This window comes from Etheostoma spectabile, unplaced genomic scaffold, assembly GCF_008692095.1.
Source record: "Etheostoma spectabile isolate EspeVRDwgs_2016 unplaced genomic scaffold, UIUC_Espe_1.0 scaffold00006553, whole genome shotgun sequence".
Lineage (NCBI taxonomy): Eukaryota > Metazoa > Chordata > Actinopteri > Perciformes > Percidae > Etheostoma > Etheostoma spectabile.
In genome coordinates, this window is record NW_022603397.1 from 2,710 (window position 1) to 25,486 (window position 22,777).

General features: G+C 41.7%; 2 gene segments (V, D, J or C); both read right to left on the reverse strand.

Annotated features, from left to right (window-relative positions):
- Positions 1–10,667: 10,667 nt before the first annotated feature.
- On the reverse strand, positions 10,668–11,491 carry LOC116678160 (T cell receptor alpha variable 3-like). The segment is given in 2 exon segments: positions 10,668–11,214; positions 11,336–11,491. Coding segments are annotated over 2 exon segments (396 nt in total).
- A 159-nt stretch (positions 11,492–11,650) lies between these two features.
- On the reverse strand, positions 11,651–12,434 carry LOC116678161 (T cell receptor alpha variable 12-3-like; the record flags this gene model as incomplete). The annotated part of the segment is given in 2 exon segments: positions 11,651–11,970; positions 12,092–12,434. Coding segments are annotated over 2 exon segments (360 nt in total), but the record flags the coding sequence as incomplete, so codon positions are not given.
- Between the last annotated feature and the right edge of the window lie 10,343 nt (positions 12,435–22,777).

Here is a 22,777-nt window from a genome sequence, read left to right on the forward strand (position 1 = left end):
CCTTTACTGTAGCATCAACTCTCTCTTTCTCTTTAGAATTATCAGTTTTTACAGAGAAACGTTGCAGCAGCATCTTTGGGTAATCATTTTCTTCTTGTTTGTACCAAAACCAAGTTTGAGGTGGAACAGTTGTCTCAAATGTACAGCCTAGAGTAAATGTCTCTCCTTCAGTAGTAATGACATCTCCTGGTGGCTGGATCACTCTGTCTTCTCCTTTGCACTCTGGGGAAGAAGAGAACATGCAGAGGAAGAGATGAATCAATAAAGATGATTGATTAAAGCAGAGCAGTAGAATTGAAGAGTAAATAATCTGTATTTTCCCTTAGTGCTGTTTTACTTCAGAGAAAACCCTATAACGTGTTATTTATCATGTACGAGATACCAACAGAAATGATCTGTTTTTGCTTTTTCTGCATTAAAACACTCTTTGTATCTTACCAAAGAAAAGAGCAGCAAGAATAATCCCCAGCCAATGTTCCATCTCTACAACAAGGTTTAAATCAACAGAGAAACTAGCTGATGTTCAACATCCAGTCTGAGAATGTTCTCTTCACAGCTCCACTTCTTATTGACTGAAGGGTTGAACACAGTGCACAAGTAGTGCACCTCCTACTTGATAATGTCGCCCTCTAGTGGAGCTACAAGGTTCACTACAACAGGGTAGAAAAAAGCTTCCAGCAGCTTGGCAGTGTGTCAGCTTGTGTTTTGTACAGAGACTGTGGGTTTGCTGTCACTGTGGGCCTCACAGCACAGTAGTACACAGCAGAGTCTGGCACTGCAGCAGAGGAGATCTGGAGATCCATTTTGGTTTTATCCTCACTCACTGAAACAGACAGTCCAGGGATTGGACTTTTTCATTGTTGCTCCTGTTCCTAAATGAGAGATGATGAACTCTGGTGGTTTTCCTGGATATTGTCGATACCAGTAAAACTCATCACCACCAGTTGCTTGTCTGGAGTATCTGTAGGACAGAGTAACAGAGCTGTCTTCTAAACTGTTCTCTTCTTTCTCTACTGGAGTGAGTTCTTCACAATTGATCCCTAAAGGAAGAGATAACTCTGTTATTTCATGTTGTAGAAGAATTAAAACAATATTCACAGAGTTTATTGGAAAACAACTTGTTCATTCTTCATAATCTAACATACCTGTGAAGATGTAGAGAAACATCAGAGAAAACCCCCAATGCTGCAGTGGCAGCATGTTGAATAAAGGTAATGTTGATGGTGTGTGTATTGATCTCTGTTGAATCTAGAAGTTCCTCTCTCTTCTATAGTTCAGTAACAGCTCAGCTCCTCCCTGAGTCTCTCCGTCTCCTCGTAGCTCTGTAGTTTCTCTTCTCTCAGTTACACTTCTAAGGTAAAGTGATTCTAGACTACATCATATTGAAGGTTAACAGAGTGTGTCTCCCTCTGGTGGACGTTGTGGAGTATTGTGTTGTCTTTGCGCCAAAGGTTTTTGTACAGAGTTTTGGTGTTTCCTGTCACTGTGGGCCTCAGAGCACAGTAGTACACAGCAGAGTCAGACAGCTTAGCAGAGGAGATGATCATATGGATTATTTTGTCCTTCACTTCAATCGTCAGTCCAGGGATTGGACTTGTCAATATTCTTCCTGATCCTACATGAGAGATGAGGAACTCTGGAGGTTTCCCTGGATATTGTCGGTACCAGAAGAAATAATCACTAGATGAAATTTTGGAGTATCTTTAGGACAGAGTAACAGAGCTGTCTTCTAAACTGTTCTCTTCTTTCTCTACTGGAGTGAGTTCTTCACAGCTGAAACCTAAAGGAAGAGATAACTCTGTTATTTTATGTTGTAGAAGACACAATTAATGTTGATAACGGTATAAAACTTTTTCATAATCTAACATACCTGTGAGGATGGAGAGAAACATCAGAGAAAACCCCCAATGCTGCAGTGGCAGCATGTTGAATAAAGGTAATGTTGATGGTGTGTGTATTGATCTCTGTTGAATCTAGAAGTTCCTCTCTCTTCTATAGTTCAGTAACAGCTCAGCTCCTCCCTGAGTCTCTCCCTCTCCTCGTAGCTCTGTAGTTTCTCTTCTCTCAGTTACACTTCTAAGAAACCTACATCATAAAAATTATTTAACACTCTGGGCCCTGACGCCATTTTTACAGTTTAATTTCCGTCTGGATTTATTTTATAATAACTTGTAAAACATCAACCCTATTGTCTACAGTCAAGATATGAACATCATTTTTTTTAGGACAAACTGGGTTATTGGAATATTTGGGTTGCAGTGAGGTCACTTGCATGTTAAAAATGGTTGTAGGGCCTTAAAGATAAATAAATAAATAAATAAATGAATCTTCCAGATATGTATTGATATCACAGACATATAAGTAAAACCTCTAAAACACTTGTCATATGTCTCGGGAGTCACACTGTGAAGAAATAATCATTATAGCTTATACAGTTGACAAAATACATGCATTTTTTCCAAAAAAGTCAAGACGTTTTGCTCTCATGACATTTATTTATGCCAATAATAACATAATAATGTCATATTTCTTCATATTACACCCACAGCAATGTTATACAAGCAACTATGTGTCTAAACCTGCTTCCTGCTTCTTACAGTGCAGACGCTTTGCTGCTTGCTCCTGCTTCTGCTTGCATATTTTTGCTGATAATCGTGCTTTTCCTCTGAGAAACTATGAGCAGCGGCTCTTGGACACTTCAAAAACACTGGACTATACATTTTTTGTAGACATAGTAGGCTATTGCCATATTTTAAAATTTTTCTGCGTGAGCGTGGCCTACCAATAGCTCAAGCCTGTCCTACAGTGATTGTTGCTAAAGCTAATTAGCAGCAAGATGCCTCCTTTCTCCGTAGAAGACTACTACAAACTCCTTCAGAAGATTGCACTTCTGGAAACCAAGGTTCACCTTCTAGAAGTGAACGTGGAAGTTAACGGATCTTGTGGAAATGACACCACTTTACCATGGACCCATAACAATGGACAGAAGTATGCTAACACACGGCTAATTAGCACCAACAAGACTACAAAAAACAGGAGGGTGGAACTGGTAATAAATCAACAAGTGGCAGTCCTCCCTGGAACTCGTCTGGTGCGAAGCCTAAGAGTAAATCATTTTCCTGGGAAATGGGAGGACGACTAACGGGCCGGGCACAGCGCCCTGAGGTTGGTGATATGACCGGCTGGCCTGCACTATCATCTGGGCAGAGCGCCTCTTCAACCCCTGTACCTAGTAGGACACAGCCGTGGACAGCTGCAAAAGGGAAAATAAGCAACAAAATGCCCCCCAACAACCTGGTGTGCAACTGGATAACAGATTGCTCCTCTGCTGCAGGACGCTGGACAGCCATCTGATGACCGGGACTGCGTCTCATCACCACACAGCAGGGTAAGGACTGAGAGCAATTCAAAAAGTAAAAAGCTAACAACTGGGCCTCAAACCTGATTGTGGGTGACTCTGCTGTAAAAGATTTAAAAAACAGTAAAAACACCAAAATACTAGTTTTTCCCAAAGACATGGTGTCTGACTTGACCCAAAAAATCCCAGATATCGTGGCAGCACACCCAACTGTGAAGAACATTATTCTGCATATAGGGTCAAATGATGTTGTAAGCAACAGTCTGAATTGCTGAAACTGGACTTTAGGGAACTGCTTGACACAGTCACCCCCCTAAGCGCAAATGTGTTTATCAGTGGTCCTATACCGTCAGTCAGAAGAGGAGATGAGAGATTCAGCGACTGTTGGCACTAAACAAATGGCTTTCAACTGAATGTACCGTCCACTCTCTGAAGTTCATTGACAATTTAAACATTTTCTGGGAGCGCAGACATCTTTTTAAAGCAGATAGACTTTCCCTTAACAAGCCAGGAGTAAAGCTGTTCACCTCTAATCTGCTTTACTTTCTGCGCTACACATCTGCTCCCTCTGCCAAGGTCACAAAACAAAAGGAAGACACAACAAAGTGCGGCAGTGATCCAGCACAGCCCCCGCCTGTGCAAAGATTTGACCATGGGAGACCAGAGAGCAGAGACACGAAACCTCCACTCCCCTCTTCACCCGTCCAGCACCCCTCAAACCTTCCCAACCCCGAACCTTCTGAGGATTCATCGCTGCACCCCTCAAACCTTCCCAACCCCGAACCTTCTGAGGATTCATCGCTGTCTCTACTGATGTCTCCACACACCCTTTCCCTTATTTCCCCAATCAATTATGCACCCCTTCCTACCCCCATGGCTCAACCCCGGGCAAAAGTAAAACGCCAAGCACCACTACCAGGATGTCAGAAAACTCCTTCCCCCCAGACTGATAAGGACGCTTGTGTGCAAAATCTGGCAAGCACTATCTGATATGTGCCGGGCCTTGGCTGCAGGACTAGTGATACTAATGACTCTTTTCAAGACAAGCCCGGGCCCTGTGGATTCAATTCTTCCTCAATTTCTGTTGTGATAGGTAATAGGAAAAGAATGGTGAATAAGCACTTAACTGCAAACTTAGCAAATTAGCATCCATTCCTCGTCAGCTACAGCCTGTCCCAAAAAATGAAAACACACTAACACTAGCCTTACTAAACGTCAGGTCTTTGGCAGGAAAATCATTTTTAATCAATGATTTTATTACTAAGCACAATCTAGATTTTATGTTTTTAACTGAAACCTGGTTAGACCATAATAACAGCGCTGCTGTTCTCATCGAGTCAGCCCCCCCTAACTTCAGTTTTATGAGTGAGAATAGAGTGAATAAGAAAGGAGGTGGAGTCGCCATTTTGTTTAATGACTCATTCCACTGTACGAAAATATGTTATGGAAATTTTGTTTCTTTGAATATGTTGCTCTTCAATTAAGATCTTCCCTCAAGCGATGTTTCTAAATATCTACAGGCCACCTAAATATCTGCAACCTTCATTGATGACTTCACTGAATTGCTGTCTATTATCTGCATTAACTTGATTGTGTAATCATTGCAGGTGATTTTAACATTCATGTTGACAGCCCCCAGGACAGGGGGACCAAAGAGCTGTGTTGTGTTTTTGAGAACTATGGACTGACTCAGCATGTGACGGAGCCCACCCACAATAAGGGGCACACTCTGGACTTGATTGTCTCCAAAGGTCTGAACATTTCCAAGGTTGTGGTGACTGACGTTGCTCTCTCAGATCATTCCTGTGTTTTCTTTAACGGCACTATCTCTGTGCCCAAAAGTGTCCAAACAAAGATAATCAGAAAACGGTATATCACTGAAAACACCAGTGACACATTTATACAGCTTTTCTCCTCCACACCAGCCCTCTCTGGGCTCTCAGTCACTGAGCTTGTAGATAATTTCAACTGTAAAATTACAAATGTTATTGATGCCATTGCTCCCACTAAGGTCAAAGTTGTATCTGGTAAGAAAAGATCTCCATGGAGAAATGTCCTACTGGTGAGAACAGAAAAAAGAGAGTGTAGGAAAGCTGAACGAAGGTGGCGAAAAACAATCTCCTGGTCCATTATAACTCCTATAAAGAGAGACTTCGCATTTATAATTGGAACTGAGGAATGCAAGAAGGTCCTTTTTCTCTGATATTATCTCTAGAAACAATAATAATTCACGTGCTTTGTTTGCTACTGTTGATAGGTTAACAAACCCTCCAGTACCAGTAGCATCTGAACTTTTATCTACCAAGGCCTGCAATGACTTTGCCTCCTTCTTCAAAGACAAAATTCAAAAGATTAGACAAACGGTCAGTGCCTCCATATCAAGTTCAGGATATGTGTTGTCACAGTGTTCAAGCAAAAATAGTTCCAATATGATAGAATTTCACACGATCAACCATACAAACCTGGAGGACATTATTCAACATCTGAAAACCTCGACCTGTTGCCTTGATGTTCTACCAACGGGACTTTTCAAAAATGTTTCCAATTGTTTGACTTCTGATCTTCTACAGATTGTGAACACATCTCTTCTTTCAGGTATCTTTCCACAGGCCCTGAAAACTGCAGTAATCAAGCCACTCTTAAAAAAGAACAACCTAGACAAGTCACTAATGAGCAACTATAGCCAATATCAAACCTTCCGTTTTAAGTAAAATCATTGAAAAAGTAGTCTTTCAACAACTCAACCATTTCTTGTCACTAAGCAACAGTTTTGATACCTTTCAGTCGGGTTTCGACCACACCACAGCACTGAAACGGCTCTTGTCAAGTCTTTAATGACATCCACCTTAACACAGATAATGGCAAAATTTCAATCTTAGTATTACTTGATCTCAGTGCTGCATTTGACACGGTCGACCATGACATCTACTAGACCGATTGGAAAACTGCGTTGGCCTTCTGGCTCAGTACTAACTGGTTTGAATCCTACCTAAAGAATAGGGATTACTTTGTGTCAATAGGTAATTATGCATCTGAGCGTACAAATATGACGTGCGGAGTTCCGCAAGGCTCCATTCTGGGGCCTCTTCTGTTTAACATCTACATGCTTCCACTGGCTCAGATTATGGAGAAAAACAAAATAAGTTACCATAGTTATGCGGACGACACACAAATTACATAACCTTATCGCCAGGGGACTATAGTCCAATACAAAAACTGACTAAGTGCATCGAACAAATTAACGGCTGGATGTGCCAGAACTTTCTGAAATTAAATGAAGGAAAAACTGAGGTGGTTGTTTTTGGAGCAAGAGAGGAACGATTAAAAGTCTGCGCTCAGCTTCAAACAACAATGTTAAAAACAACAGACAAAGCCAGAAATCTTGGTGTAGTCATGGACTCAGACCTGAACTTTAACAGCCACATTAAGACAATTACAAAGTCAGCCTACTATCACCTTAGAACATATCAAGGGTTAAAGGACTTATGTGTCAACAGGATTTGGAAAACTTGTCCATGCCTTTATCTTCAGTAGACTTGACTACTGTACGGGGTCTTTACAGGTCTCCCTAAAAAATCAATCAGACAGCTGCAGCTGATTCAGAACGCTGCTGCTCGAGTCCTCACTAAGACCAAGAGACTGGATCACATCACTCCAGTTCTGAAGTCTTTACACTGGCTTCCTGTGTCTCAAAGAATTGATTTCAAAGTACTCTTGCTAGTTTATAAATCACTTAACGGTTTAGGTCCAAAATATATTGCTGATCTGCTACTACACTATGAACCACCCAGACCTCTCAGGTCATCTGGGACAGGTCTGCTTTCTGTCCCCAGAGTCAGAACTAAACAGGGTGAAGCAGCTTTCAGTTTCTATGCTCCTCATATCTGGAATAAACTCCCAGAAACCTGTAGATCCGCTGCTACTCTCAGTTCTTTTAAATCAAGGCTGAAGACCTTTCTATTTGATGCTGCCTTTCTTTAAATGACTAATCATTTCTTTAAATTTCTTATGCTGCACTGTAAATTTTATTCTTGTGTTTTATGTTTCTCTTTGTTTTTAACTGTCTATTCATGTGTTTTACCGGTTTTTAATGCTTGTGATTTTTAACTGTTTTTACTTGTGTTTTATCTGTTTAACTGATTTTGTGTAAAGCACTTTGAATTGCCTTGTTGCTGAAATGTGCTATACAAATAAAGCTGCCTTGCCTTGCCTTGCCTAAATATTGCATAATTTGGCCTTCAATAGAGTATATAGGCATTTTGGTCCCCTCTGGCCTTCCATACAAGAGGGTGACTTTATCTCCCATATATGGGCATGTACTTCCTGAAACAATAGATGGGAGAGACAGGGCAGACGCGGAGGAGCGAGCCAGCGGCAGAAATGAGCCAAAACGCGATGAATTATGGATATAAAGTTGATCAATCTTGGAAGTGTTGGATGTAACAGTATGGATTTAAAGCCCAAAGAGGCTGAAGTTCCAGGCTGGATAGAAACCCCCCTGTAGAGGCTAGAAAGACCCGGAAAAGACCTCCGTAAAGCCGAAAACGTCAGGATTCAAACGAAACCGAAAGTGAGTAAATCACTTGTATGGTTCAAAAGTTATTAAACTATGAATCAGAGGTGCTTTTTCACTCGTGGGCGAGTGTCTCGGGCTCAGAGGGTTAATATAAAGTTCAACAGTGTGTGTCTCCCTCTGGTGGACGTTGTGGACTATCATGTTGTCTTTGCTCTAGAGGTCTTTAACATTTTTTAAGCCAAGCCAAGCTTAACTGAAAGAGACTGATCAGGGCCCCCCTGCTACATTATTGTATAAAATGAAGTTGCAAATAAAACTGTGCCTAAATCAACACGTAGGGTGGCCTAAACCTTTACACATACCTTTTTTGCAAAGAATTTTAAGACATTATAATAGCCTCAAAACATAAATCAGGTTTTCATGTTAAAACATGATTCATAAAATCTGTATCTGGGAATGACTACATCACCTATTGGCCAGTAACCCTATCATCAGTGAGGATTTATGTTTGCTAATAATATGCTAGATTCATTTTAAGACTACAAAAATTAAGACTAATTTGGAGGCCCCCCCAGTTGCCGCAGCTGAGCGCAATTTTGACATCATGAGAGCTCCGTAACTGTTTCTAGCTGCAGTCTTCCCCTGAACAGAGGTGGTGCTAATTAGCAACGGCTACCGACTTTGCTATTTGTACGAACTAGAAGAAGAAGAAAAAACTTTCAGGGCGCTAGACCTAGTCCTAGTACTTTAAGATTTCATTTGAAATGTAAAGGGCATAATAAATAAAATGTATTGTTATTATTAGTCACCTTCCTGCTGTGAGATTAAGAACCAGTGACGATTTTCCAGACATTCCCGCTATTAAATCTTCAGATGGTAATATTCGAACTAACCCTGTCGAAATCAATAAATCCTTTTAGACACTTTGTTCCAATCTGTATAAACCTGAGGTTACGTTGGATAAACTGTGACAGCTGGTTAAATCAGCTTGACTTGTCTCAGTTATCAGCAGAGGAATCAGCTGGCTTGGACAAATTCGTTTCTATTGAAGAATTAAGCTTGGCTTTACAGAATTTGCAAAAAGGAAAATCACCGGGATTTGATGGGATTCCCCCTGAATCTTCGGCAACTTTTTGGGATCTGTTGGACCCTTTCCTTCTTGACATGATTAACTTCTTTATTGAAAAGGGTTGAATTCTCAAGGGATGTAAACACAGCCTTCCTTACTCCTGAAAAAAATATAAGAATAATTTTCCTAATGTTCTAGCTTTCAGCCGTCTGCTTAACGCCCACATAGAAATCTTTGCAGTCCCATATGTCAAAATGAGTGAACCCTGACCAAACAGGATTCATAAAAACAAGACTAGCATTAGACAATGTTAGACGCCTTCTCCACATTGTTGATGTGGCAGAAGACAGTCAGAAACCAATGTCAATTCTTTCCTTTGATGCAATAAAAGCCTTGACAGACTTGAGTGGGCATTTTATGGTCAGTCTTAGAGGTGATGGGCTTTGGTAAATCTTTCATTGACATGATCAAAACTTTGTACTCTAAGCCCTCAGCTTGAGTCTTAACCGGAACCCACCTCCTCTTTATTTCCAGTCTCTACATCTTCCGCCAAGGTTTCAATCGATTATGGCCTCACCAACATGCATTTGTAGTACACGGCATCATCTCTCTTTCTATTTGCGGATGATGTTTTGGTCTTTTTAGAGAACCCCTCTGTCTCTCCTAATCTTCTGTCATTATGCGAGGAGTATAGAAGCTTATAAGGCTTTAAAATTAACTGTTCAAAGTCTGCACTACTTTAAATGATTCTGCCGCAACTCAAACGTCTCTGCCGACATCCCAATTGTTAAGTAGTTTAAAATAACTCCTCTTAACCCAGTAAGTTTACAAGACAGATTTGATGTCCCTCTGAGAGTCCTGCATGGCATCCAGTTTTCCCCATTCTTCCTGCTTTTGCTTTGTCAAGCATCAATGAAAAAAAAATGACTGGTCTACGCCCTCTGTTTTCTACTTAGACATACAGTTGGTTTGTCATTGATGTGGATTTGCTGCTCATGTGAGTCCTCCCACAGTGTCACACTAGCAGCTGGAACCACAGGGACTTTGATAAAACTGGAATAACCAGAATCCATCTGATATCAAGCTGTGGTTTGAATACCACTTCCCTCCTCTTTGAAGAGTAGTCCCATATCTGTGTTCAGGTTTTTGTAAAGCCTCTTCTACACTTTGTATCACTGTGTTTCTAGAGCACAGTAGTAGAGACCTGTGTCTGCCAGGGTTAGGGTCTTTATGGTCAGTTCAGTTGATTCCACTGATGTTTTGGATTCATATTTCTGTTCATCTGGGATATATTCACCACTTAATGCTCTTTTCCAGAGAATAAACTGAGGTGCCTGAAGGTCAGAATGATGTCTGTACCAGTAGAGTTCAGGACTATTATACGTTGTCTCATAGTCACATCTGAGTGAGACAGATTCTCCTTCTCTTTTACTGACTTCATCGTCTACAGGAGAGATTTTGTCTCCAGCTATTAATCCTGAAAAAGTAGAGAAAATGAAGCCATTAGACTAACATTGTTCATGAGGCTGAGAGGAGAAGACAGAGGAAAATGTCAACTGTACATTGTTACTCTGGACAGGAACAGCTCAACTGTTGAGAGATTTCTGCTCTGAACTGAGGTTTATATAAATCTTTAGAAAATAATAAAACCATGTTGTTCTTTGTATCTTACCAAAGAAAAGAGCAGCAAGAATAATCCCCAGCCAATGTTCCATCTCTACAACAAGGTTTAAATCAACAGGAGAAACTAGCTGATGTTCAACATCCAGTCTGAGAATTGTTCTCTTCACAGCTCCACTTCTTATTGACTGAATGGTTGAACACAGTGCACAAGTAGTGCACCTCCTACTTGATAATGTCGCCCTCTAGTGGAGCTACAAGGTTCACTACAACAGGGTAGAAAAAAGGCTTCCAGCAGCTTGGCAGTGTGTCAGCTTGTGTTTTTGTACAGAGAGTGTGGGTTTGCTGTCACTGTGGGCCTCACAGCACAGTAGTACACAGCAGAGTCTGGCACTGCAGCAGAGGAGATCTGGAGATCCATTTTGGTTTTATCCTCACTCACTGAAACAGACAGTCCAGACTTTGTATTTTGCATTATTTCTCCTGATTCCAGATGAGAGATGAGGAACTCTGGTGGTTTTCCTGGATATTGTAGATACCAGAAGAAATAATCAGCAGAACCTTTGGAGTATCTGTAGGACAGAGTAACAGAGCTGTCTTCTAAACTGTTCTCTTCATTCTCTACTGGAGTGAGTTCTTCACAGCTGACTCCTAAAGGAAGAGATAACTCTGTTATTTCACATTGTAGAAGATATAATGAATGATTCACATTCAGATGGTTTTGGAATTAAAGTTCTGCATTAACTTTTTCATTCTTCATAATCTAACATACCTGTGAGGATGGAGAGGAACATCAGAGAAAACCCCCAATGCTGCAGTGGCAGCATGTTGAATAAAGGTAATGTTGATGGTGTGTGTATTGATCTCTGTTGAATCTAGAAGTTCCTCTCTCTTCTATAGTTCAGTAACAGCTCAGCTCCTCCCTGAGTCTCTCCGTCTCCTCGTAGCTCTGTAGTTTCTCTTCTCTCAGTTACACTTCTAAGGTAAAGTGATTCTAGACTACATCATATTGAAGGTTAACAGAGTGTGTCTCCCTCTGGTGGACGTTGTGGAGAATTGTGTTGTCTTTGCTCCAAAGGTTTTTGTACAGAGTTTTGGTGTTTCCTGTCACTGTGGGCTGCAGAGCACAGTAGTACACAGCAGAGTCTGTGACTTTAGCTGAGATGATCTCCAGATCAACACGTTTCCTTGTCTTGTTAATGTGAGCTGAGAAATCAGAACCAGTTGGATGAATTGATCCTCCCTCTGTGATGTAGAGCAGGAACTCTGGTCTGGATCTCTGGTATTGTCGGTACCACTGGATACTGTAGATAGCTCCCTCATATGTACACGTCAGGTTGATGTTTCTGCCCTCTGCAACATGGTCTTCACTACTTTCTGGCTTTATGCTGTTCATGGAACCCAGGGCTGCAAAATGAGTATTATTCACGTCAGTTATCATTACCTTCCACAGATGAACCTCTAGTTGTGAAATATGTGGTTAATACAGCAGCTTAGATGAGACTGGGATCTCTGTTCTAACACTCACCTATAAAGGGAGAGAAGAGTAAAAAGAGGTAAAGCAACATGTCTTTGGAGTTGTTAAAGCCAAACAGACAGCAGATGAGCAATGTTCCTCCACTGCAGTAGAATGAACAACTAAACAGCCTCTCTGATGTGCAGCCCTTCTTCTCAACATCCAGCTGATTGGGCTTTTTCTTCCTCAAACATTTCTGCTCTGGAGACAAAAATCATCTCATTGGTTGAGTTAAAGGTCTGTGGGCGGGGCCAGAGAATAACCTTTAGCTGAAAGGTAAAAAGATAAAACAGCAGTGAAGAGAAAGAAGACCTTTGGTGGATGTCTCTGATGTTGGTTGAGTTGTTGTGTGATTGTCTTACAGTTTAACAGAGTGTGTCTCCCTCTGGTGGACGTTGTGGAGTATTGTGTTGTCTTTGCTCCAAAGGTTTTTGTACAGAGTTTTGGTGTTTCCTGTCACTGTGGGCTGCAGAGCACAGTAGTACACAGCAGAGTCAGACAGCTGAAGCTTCTGGATCTCCAGAGGAAATGATGTCTTGTTGATTGTAGCATTTAATCTGTCTTCTCTTTAGAATTATCAGCTTCTACAGAGAAACATTGCAGCAGCATCTTTGGGAAATCATTTTCTTTATGTTTGTACCAGAACAAATTGGGACTTGCTCTGCTGGTCTCAAATGTACAGCCAAGAGTGAGTGTCTCTCCTTCAGTAGTAATGACATCTCCTGGTGGCTGGATCACTCTGTCTTCTCCTTTACACTCTGGGGAAGAAGAGAACATGCAGAGGAAGAGATGAATCAATAAAGATGATTTATTAAAGGAGAACAGCATGTTCAAATAGTAAATCTGATTTTCCTTTACTGCTGTTTTATTTCAGAGAAAATCATATAACGTGCTATTTAAGATGTACGAGATACCAACAGAAATGATCTGTTTTTGCTTTTTTCTGCATTAAAACACTCTTTGTATCTTACCAAAGAAAAGAGCTGCAAGAATAATCCCCAGCCAATGTTCCATCTCTACAACAAGGTTTAAATCAACAGGAGAAACTAGCTGATGCTCAACATCCAGTCTGAGAATTGTTCTCTTCACAGCTCCACTTCTTATTGACTGAATGGTTGAACACAGTGCACAAGTAGTGCACCTCCTACTTGATAATGTCGCCCTCTAGTGGAGCTACAAGGTTCACTACAACAGGGTAGAAAAAAGGCTTCCAGCAGCTTGGCAGTGTGTCAGCTTGTGTTTTTGTACAGAGACTGTGGGTTTGCTGTCACTGTGGGCCTCACAGCACAGTAGTACCCAGCAGAGTCTGGCACTGCAGCAGAGGAGATCTGGAGATCCATTTTGGTTTTATCCTCACTCACTGAAGCAGACAGTCCAGGGATTGGACTTTTCATTGTTGCTCCTGTTTCCTAAGTGAGAGATGATGAACTCTGGTGTTTTCCTGGATATTGTCGATACCAGTAAAACTGATCACTACCAGCAGCTTTCTGGAGTATCTGTAGGACAGAGTAACAGAGCTGTCTTCTAAACTGTCTTTCTTTCTCTACTGGAGTGAGTTCTTCACAGCTGACTCCTAAAGGAAGAGATAACTCTGTATTTTATACAGAAACATACTCAATTAATGATTCACATTCAGATGTTATTGAATACATTTGTCCATGCTTCATAATCTAACATACCTGTGAGGATGGAGAGAAAACATCAGAGAAAACCCCCAATGCTGCAGTGGCAGCATGTTGAATAAAGGTAATGTTGATGGTGTGTGTATTGATCTCTGTTGAATCTAGAAGTTCTCTCTCTCTATAGTTCAGTACAGCTCAGCTCCTCCCTGAGTCTCTCCGTCTCCTCGTAGCTCTGTAGTTTCTCTTCTCTCAGTTACACTTCTAAGGTAAAGTGATTCTAGACTACATCATGTGGAAGGTTAACAGAGTGTGTCTCCCTCTGGTGGACGTTGTGGAGTATTTGTTGTCTTTGCTCCAAAGGTTTTTGTACAGGGTTTTGGTGTCTGTCACTGTGGGCCTCAGAGCACAGTAGTACACAGCAGAGTCAGACAGCTTAGCTGAGGAGATCTTCAGAGGGAACTGACCTTAACTTGGAATTGAGTGTAGATGAAAATCTGTCCCTGAACTCGTCCGGTGTGTTCCCTTCATCCCCTTGAAAGCGCATCAGAATGAATTGGGGCTGTTGTTTCCATCTGTTTGTACCAGAAGAGATAATTACTATTTGAACTGCTGGTATTGACAGCCAAGTGTTACTGCCTCTCCTTCAGTAGCAGTCACATCTCCTGTTGGTTGCAGCAAGTTGTCTTGTTGTGCTCTGCATTCTGTAAAACAGCAACAAACAGAATCAGTGTGCTGTTAAAGAATCATATCAATGTTGGATTGATATCAAAGAAACAGAGTTGTGTTCATACCAAGGCTCATAGCAGCCAGCAGCACTGAGATGAACAGAGGCGTCATGTCTGCAGTGTGGAGTAACTCTGAGCTACAGCAAGTAGAAAGAAGGCTGGGATCTCTCTGTTTAGTCTTCATCAACACTAAGTTGGTGGATTAGAAGGAGGAACCTGATCACAGTGACAGGGCTCATTCACAGCCCTGGGTTATTCCCCTGCTGACAACTTTACACTACACACATGTTGGTCCTCTCCTTTTCTCAATGTAACAATTTTGTTAGTAGTCATCACTGAAACATTCTGGTAAGTTGTTTCCAATTTGTTCCTCAACATATAGGTGAGGTAACTGTCAAAACTCTGCTACCAAATTGTTATCTAAGAATTCTTTAATGGCTAATATCCAACGCCATGAATGAGATCCAGAGGGGGAGACACTGTGTCATGTACTGAACTGGTGATACTAGTTTTAAATGAGGTGAATGTATAGATATGTGCTGCTGGATTGAAGATATGTGTGAAGCATCTATGTTTGGCCAATATATACACCTAATTATACACATTAAATTATTTAAAGACTTCACTACATATATTCATGAATTGGACAGACAGGATGTAAACTGCATCTTGAGGTTGGTAGAGGTTTACATCTGCTAGGCGATAATTCAAGTCTTTTCACTGCAAATCAACAGTTTAGTATCTTCTGGTCCTCTGCAGCTGTAGATGTCAAACTCAAAGATAAAATACATATTTATTGTCACCTGGGGCTGAAATTCTTTTTGCCTCCCTGGGTAGTTCATATAAAAAGAGGACATTGCCATACACACAAGATACAGTAATGCAATTCAATTCAATTTATTTATTATAGCACCAAATCACAACAACAGTTATCTCATTGCGACTTCCATAACGAGCAGGTCTAGACCGTACCTGTGATCTTATTACAGAAACCCAACAGTTCATTAGAGCAAGCACTAGTCGACAGAGGCAAGGAAACATTTCCTTTAAGAAACAGAAACCTCGAGCAGAACCATGGCTCAGGGTGGACGGTCATCTGCCTCAAATGGTTGGGGGTGAGGGAACGCAAGAGAGAATTAAAGCCGAGGGTATGAAACAGGAACATGGAGGCAGAGGTGACTCCGACCATAACTCCAGAGCCAGAAACACCTGCAGGAAGAGAAAGGAGGAGAGAGGAGAGGGGCGAGAGAGAACAAGACTCTGGGAAAGAGAAGAAGTTGAGTTAGTAACATGCATTAATGGGATGAGGTTGCATTCAGATGGAGAGAAGGAGGAGGGGAGAGGTGCTCAGTGCATCACGGGAAGTTCCCAGCAGTCTAGGCCTAAGCGGCGTAACTAAGTGATGGTCCAGGACTCTCCTGAGCCAGGCCTAACTATAAGCTTTATCAAATAGGAAAGTCTTAAGCCTACTCTTAAACGTGGAGACGGTTTCTGCCTCCTGAACCCAAACTGGAACCTGGTTCCACAGGAGAGGAGCCTGATAGCTGAACGCTCTGGTCCCTGGACCCAGACTGGAACCTGGTTCCACAGGAGAGGAGCCTGATAGCTGAACGCTCTGGTCCTGGACCCAGACTGGAACCTGGTTCCACAGGAGAGGAGCCTGATAGCTGAATGCTCCGGTCCCTGGACCCAGACTGGAACCTGATTCACAGAGAGGAGCCTGAATGCCTGCTCCGAAACGCTCGGGCTTCTACTTTTAGAGAATCTAGGAACCACCAGTAACCCTGCATTCTGGGAGCGTAGTGCTCTGGTGGGTAGTAAGGTACTATGAGCTCTTTAAGATAAGATGGTGCATGACCATGAAGAGCTTTGTAGGTGAGAAGAAGGATTTTAAATTTTATTCTGGATTTTACAGGAAGCCAATGCAGAGAAGCCTGAAACAGGAGAGATGTGGTCTCTTTTCCTGGTTCCTGTCAGAACATGTGCTGCAGCATTCTGGATCAGGAAGAGTCTTTATGGACTTTGGATAGCAGCCTGATAATAATGAAATTAATCAACACTGTCTTAAAATACTCTGAAGGTTAACAGAGTGTGTCTCCCTCTGGTGGACGTTGTGGAGTATTGTGTTGTCTTGCTCCAAAGGTTTTTGTACAGAGTTTTGGTGTTTCCTGTCACTGTGGGCCTCACAGCACAGTAGTACACAGCAGAGTCAGACAGCTTAGCTGAGGAGATGATCATATGGATTATTTTATCCTTCACTTCAATCTTTAGTCCAGGGATTACTTGGTTCCTACTTGTCCTGAAGCAGAGTGTGAGATGAGGAGGAACTCTGGTGGTTTCCTGGATATTGTCGGTACCAGAAGAAATAATCACTAGGACATTTGAGAGTATCTGTAGGACAAGTAACAGAGCTGTCTTCTAAACTGTTCTCTTCTTTCTTTGATGGAGTAAGTTCACAGCTGACTCCTAAAGGAAGAGATAACTCTGTTATTTCTTATTGTATAAGACTCAATTAATACTCCATAAAAATCCACATTAAGATGTTATAGGGATTACATTTTTAGCGTCTTAATCTAACATACCTGTGAGGATGGAGAGAAACATCAGAGAAAACCCCAATGCTGCAGTGGCAGCATGTTGAATAAAGGTAATGTTGATGGTGTGTGTATTGATCTCTGTTGAATCTAGAAGTTCCTCTCTCTTCTATAGTTCAGTAACAGCTCAGCTCCTCCCTGAGTCTCTCCGTCTCCTCGTAGCTCTGTAGTTTCTCTTGACTTGTTCTGGGAGGCTCTTCCCGTTAGTCAGTTCTGAAAACGTATTGCATCCAACATGTCCACCTTGATTAACGTAATGGGCCTGTTACTGTCAATGATGTGGATTCTGAATGACCTGTCAGCCTTCCAGCCTCTTAAAGCTCTAACGTGCTGTGTTTGCTGGACTTCCAGCTGCTAAGAGGATGATGGAAACCCGTGGGAAGCCACCTCATGACTTATCTGTTCGTTCATGGATCCGTTTTTTTTTAGATATCACGTACATGGAACTTTCAACGGCTCGTGTGGATGGCCCCGGGGAAGACTTGGCACAGCTCTACTGAGTCCTTGATGACAATACTGTAGCCTTTCTTTGTTTGGTGTGATTGGGTCCCTTGTCTTGTGTCTGTCTATTTCTGAATGTGTTGTTTTATCCCCCTCCCTGCCCATTTTTCCTCTCTGTGATTCTGAGGCCCTGGGACGCATTCGTGTTGTTTGTAACAGTTTTTGAATATGTTTACATTGATATTTTTTCTTAATATAAAAATTTAAATAAACTTTATCACAAAAAATAAAGAAAAGGTAAACAATGGCAGAACTGGCGGCAGCATTGCCGTCAATGCTTGGATTTGATTGGATGACCTACTTTGCGTATCAAGCCTTTCATCACCTTAAAAGAACTATCTTAACCCAGCAGGTTACACAAGAGTATATGGCTGCAGCCTGGAGCGTCCATGTCATCCGTCCCGTCTCATGCGGTCTCGCCTCACGCGGAAGTGTGTCCAACGGTAAATACAGAGGGTAAAAAATACGAAATGGCGAATAACTTTCAGATGTATTCACGGGTAAATTCGGACCTATGTTGCAATCAAAAATGTTCAACAATTTGCCGTACAGTAGTTTGCTCATTTCTGAATGTTATGATTGTGTTGACAAGATAATGCAGACTTTCGCCTGGAATAAAATAAGCCTGCGTCATCATGCTAATGAATAAAATAATTTAATATTAAATTATTTTATTAATTTGTATGATGCCGTTACTGTTTAATTAAAAAAACACCACATATTAAAGTATTTTATTCATTTATGATTGCCGTTACCGGCAATCATAAATGAATAAAATATGTTTGCATTATCTTATAGACATGTTTAGTTAAAAAAACAGACTATCATAGCCTACTATGAAATAAAAACACTTATAAATAAAGGTCTGTCTATAAAAGAAATGCAGATTATAGGCAAACTAAAAAAATCCTTCTGCCATCCCAAGTTCGTACTTTTCAAATAGAGCTTGCCATTGGAATAAAATAGGCCTACTATATCTCTCTTACTTTTCAAAGTAAAAGCTCATGTCAACTATCATGCTAATGAATAAAATATTTGGGTGTTTTTAATATTAAAAAATATGTCAGTCTCTAAAATAAATGCAGATTATAGGCAAAATAAAAGAATCTCTCACGACAGAGGTCAAGCATTTGGTTTTGTTTTAAATTTTTTCCCCCTTCATACAATACAACCACAAATACAATGAACCGCTGGCGGAAGTGGAAGAAAATAACACCGCATTCTGCCAAAGGCCAAGGTGACGCTTGGGCAGAGATACGCAGTAGGATGCAGGACGGGTCCCAGAAACCCGAAGGCGATGATGCCGCAGTAGTACAACGCAACCGTAGTAAAAAGCCCCCGGCGGGACAGAAATGCAGTTGTACTACTGTGAAGCATTCTGCTCCGGGTCCAGAGACCCAACAGCGAGGCAGCGCCAGTAGAGCTACAGTGGAAGGCTCTCGCCATGCTGAGAGCGTTGTATTTGCAGCACTGTCCCAGTGAAGTTTGACAACCAATATTGGGATATAAATGAAAATGGGTCTTGGAAAGAGTGTGGAACATGTTTATTTTTGTATTCTTGTTCTGCTGTGTGCAGATCCTTGTTATCCTTTATCAAGCAAATGCTGCCGTTAGTTGGCAGAAACGGCTGCGTCATTGATTGTGGTTCATCAACATCAGAAATGACTATATATATGGCAACATTGTTACTTTAACAGTTTTTAACGTTTTTCAATTGATTGTAACAAATGTGGTCACGAATTTGCCCGGGACTCCTCTGGAAAATTATTCGCAATCGTATTTTGACCCTCTGAATTACCGTTGGACATGCCTCGGCATGAGACGAGGACCGTATAGACGAGGAAGTCTACAGTATGACATGGGATTGCTCCAGGCTGCAGTCATACCCGTCTCGGTTCACACGAGAGACTTGCAGTCCCTCTGAGAGTCCAGCAGGGCATCCAGTTGTCCATATGCTTCCTGTTTGAAATGCGTGTTACTAACCTAGCTCTGAGGAGTCCTTATGTTCTTTTTTCCACAGCTGTTCCCTCGGACAGAGAGGCTCCAAATCAGGGTAGCAGCTGTCGCCATGGTCCCGCTACACGGTGCGATGCCATGTTCATCTGCTACGCTCTGCGGTGCCCAGCTACGTCCTGCTGTGTCCTGCTACGTCCTGCTACGTTCCGCTGCGTCCTGCTACGTCCTGCTACGTCCTGCTGTGCCTTGTAATGCCCCAGAGCGTCCTGCTATGCCATGAACTACTACAAAGAAACTGCTACAAACTAGTAATGTTTCTATATATTATTATATATTATTTCCACTCTTCATTAACCCAACCGGCCGTCAGACACCGCCTACCAAGAGCCTGGGTCTGACCGAGTTTCTGCCTAAAAGGAGGTGTTTCCTCTCCACTGTGGCCCTGTTGCTTGCTCTGGAGGAAACTACTAGAAATGCTGGGTCCTTGTAAATTCTGGAGGTGGTTCTAGACCTACTCTATCTGTAAAGTGTCTCGAGATAAACTCTTGTTATGAATTGATACTATAAATAAAATTTTAATTGAATGAAATTGTTTTTTCTTTTGTGAACCAATGAAAAAAAAGCGGTGCACCCTCTGTTTTTCTACTTAGACATACAGCTGGTTGTCATTGATGTGGATTTGCTGCTCATGTGAGTCCTCCCACAGTGTTTACACTAGCAGCTGGAACCACAGGGACTCTGATTATAAAAACTGGAATGATCAGAATCATGATAGCAAGCTGTGGTTGAATACCACTTCCCTCCTCTTTGAAGAGGTAGTCCCATACTGTGTTCGGTTTTTGTACAGCCTCTTCTACACTTTGTATCACTGTGTTTATAGAGCACAGTAGTAGAGACCTGTGTCTGCCAGGGGTTAGGGTTTCTTATGGTCAGTTCAGGTGATTTCACTGATGTTTTGGATTCATATTCTGTTCATCTGGGATTATTCACACCTTTTTGCTCTTTTCCAGAGAATAAACTGAGGCGCCTGAAGGTCTGAAGGATGTCTGTACCAGTGGAGGTAGACATGGTTGTAATCAGTCTAATAGTCACATCTGAGTGAGACAGGTTCTCCTTCTCTTTTACTGACTTCATCTTCTACAGGAAGAGTTTGTCTCCAGCTATTAATCCTGAAAAAGTAGAGAAAATGAAGCATTAGACTAACATTGTTCATGAGGCTGAGAGGAGAAAGACAGAGGAAAATGTCAACTGTCATTGTTACTCTGGACAGGAAAAGCTCAACTGTTGAGAGATTTCTGCTCTGAACTGCAGTTTATATAAACTCTTAGAAAATAAATAAACCATGTTGTTCTTTGTATCTTACCAAAGAAAAGAGCAGCAAGAATAATCCCAGCCAATGTTCATCTCTACAACAAGGTTTAAATCAACAGGAGAAGCTAGCTGATGTTCAACATCCAGTTTGAGAATTGTTCTCTTCAAAGCTCCACTTCTTATGGACTGAATGGTTGAACACAGTGCACAAGTAGTGCACCTCCTACTTGATAATGTCGCCCTCTAGTGGAGCTACAAGGTTCACTACAACAGGGTAGAAAAAAGGCTTCCAGCAGCTTGGCAGTGTGGCGGTCAGCTTTGTTTTTGTACAGAGACTGTGGGTTTGCTGTCACTGTGGGCCTCACAGCACAGTAGTACACAGCAGAGTCTGGCACTGCAGCAGAGGAGATCTGGAGATCCATCTTGGTTTATCCTCACTCACTGAAGCAGACAGTCCAGGGATGGATTTTGCATTATTTTTCCTGTTCCTAAATGAGAGATGGTGAACTTGCGGAGGTTTTCCGGATATTGTCATACCAGTAAAACTGATCCTACCCGTTGTTGTCTGGAGTATCTGTAGGACAGAGTAACAGAGCTGTCTTCAAACTGTTCTTTCTTTCTCTATGGAATGAGTTCTTCACAGCTGATCCTAAAGGAAGAGATAACTTGTTATTTTATACAGAAACATACTCAATTAATGATTCACATTCAGATGTTATTAGACTAAAAACTTGTTCATGCAGCATAATGTAACATACCTGTGGGATGGAGAGAAAATCAGGAGAAAACCCCAAATGCTGCAGTGGGCAGCATGTTGAATAAAGGTAAGTTGATGGTGTGTGTATTGATCTCTGTTGAATCTAGAAGTTCCTCTCCTTTCTATAGTTCAGTAACAGCCGCAGGTCCTCCCTGAGTCTCTCCGTCTCCCGTAGCTCTGTAGTTTCTCTTCTCTTAGTTACACTAAGGTAAAGTGATCTAGACTACATCATATTGAAGTGTAACAGTGTGGTGTCTCCCTCTGGTGGACGTTGTGGAGTATTGTGTTGTCTTTGCTCCAAAGGTTTTTGTACAGAGTTTTGGTGTTTCCTGTCACTGTGGGCTGCAGAGCACAGTAGTACACAGCAGAGTCAGACAGCTTAGCTGAGGAGATCTGTAGATCAACTGATTTCTCTCCTCATTCAGTATAGCAGTCAGTCGAGGGTGAGGAGGTTAGCTTCCACTACTGAAGGCGGTTTGTATCAGTGATCAGGAGAAGGAATGAGGAGCTGATCCAGGATCCTGTCGATACCACTGGGATTATTAGCTTTAACTGAATAGGTACAGGAGAAGAGTAGCACTACGGCCCTCTGATGAAAACACTTCAGCACTGCTGGCAGTAATCTCATCTTCCATCGTGTTACCTAGTGAGGAAAACAATGTTAGATTTACACCGCTGCTCCAAAGTCACATCTACAAACATTTGGAGAACCATCCTCGACATTTATAGTTCAGCAAATGATGCTGTTAACAATGTATTAATCAGTATTAGTGATAAGTTGATGAAATCTAGATTAATGCTTTAGAAATGGTAACTTTGAAACTCCATCTAAAATCTGAACTGGATCTGTAAAACCTTGAAAATGTCTTTATATTTCAGGATTCATAATCCAAACCATCCGTACCTATGAGAGAGAAGCAGAAACAGAACTGCAGTGATTTTTCCATGTCGCAGAGGTGAATGCTGTTTAGAAGGTTTTCAGATGAATAAGTGTTTTGAGTTGTTGGTCTGATGTTCACAGCTGGAATCAAACAGTTGTCTGTCATGAAGCCACCTCTGCAGTCAGGAGGAGATGAGGAGACTCCGATGTTGAACTTACTTTCATTTCTCCCAGTCTTCATCACAACTGGGTTTCATTAGTGAAAAGGAATCCTGACTGGTCATGAACATCCTCTGAAGGTTAACAGAGTGTGTCTCCCTCTGGTGGACGTTGTGGAGTATTGTGTTGTCTT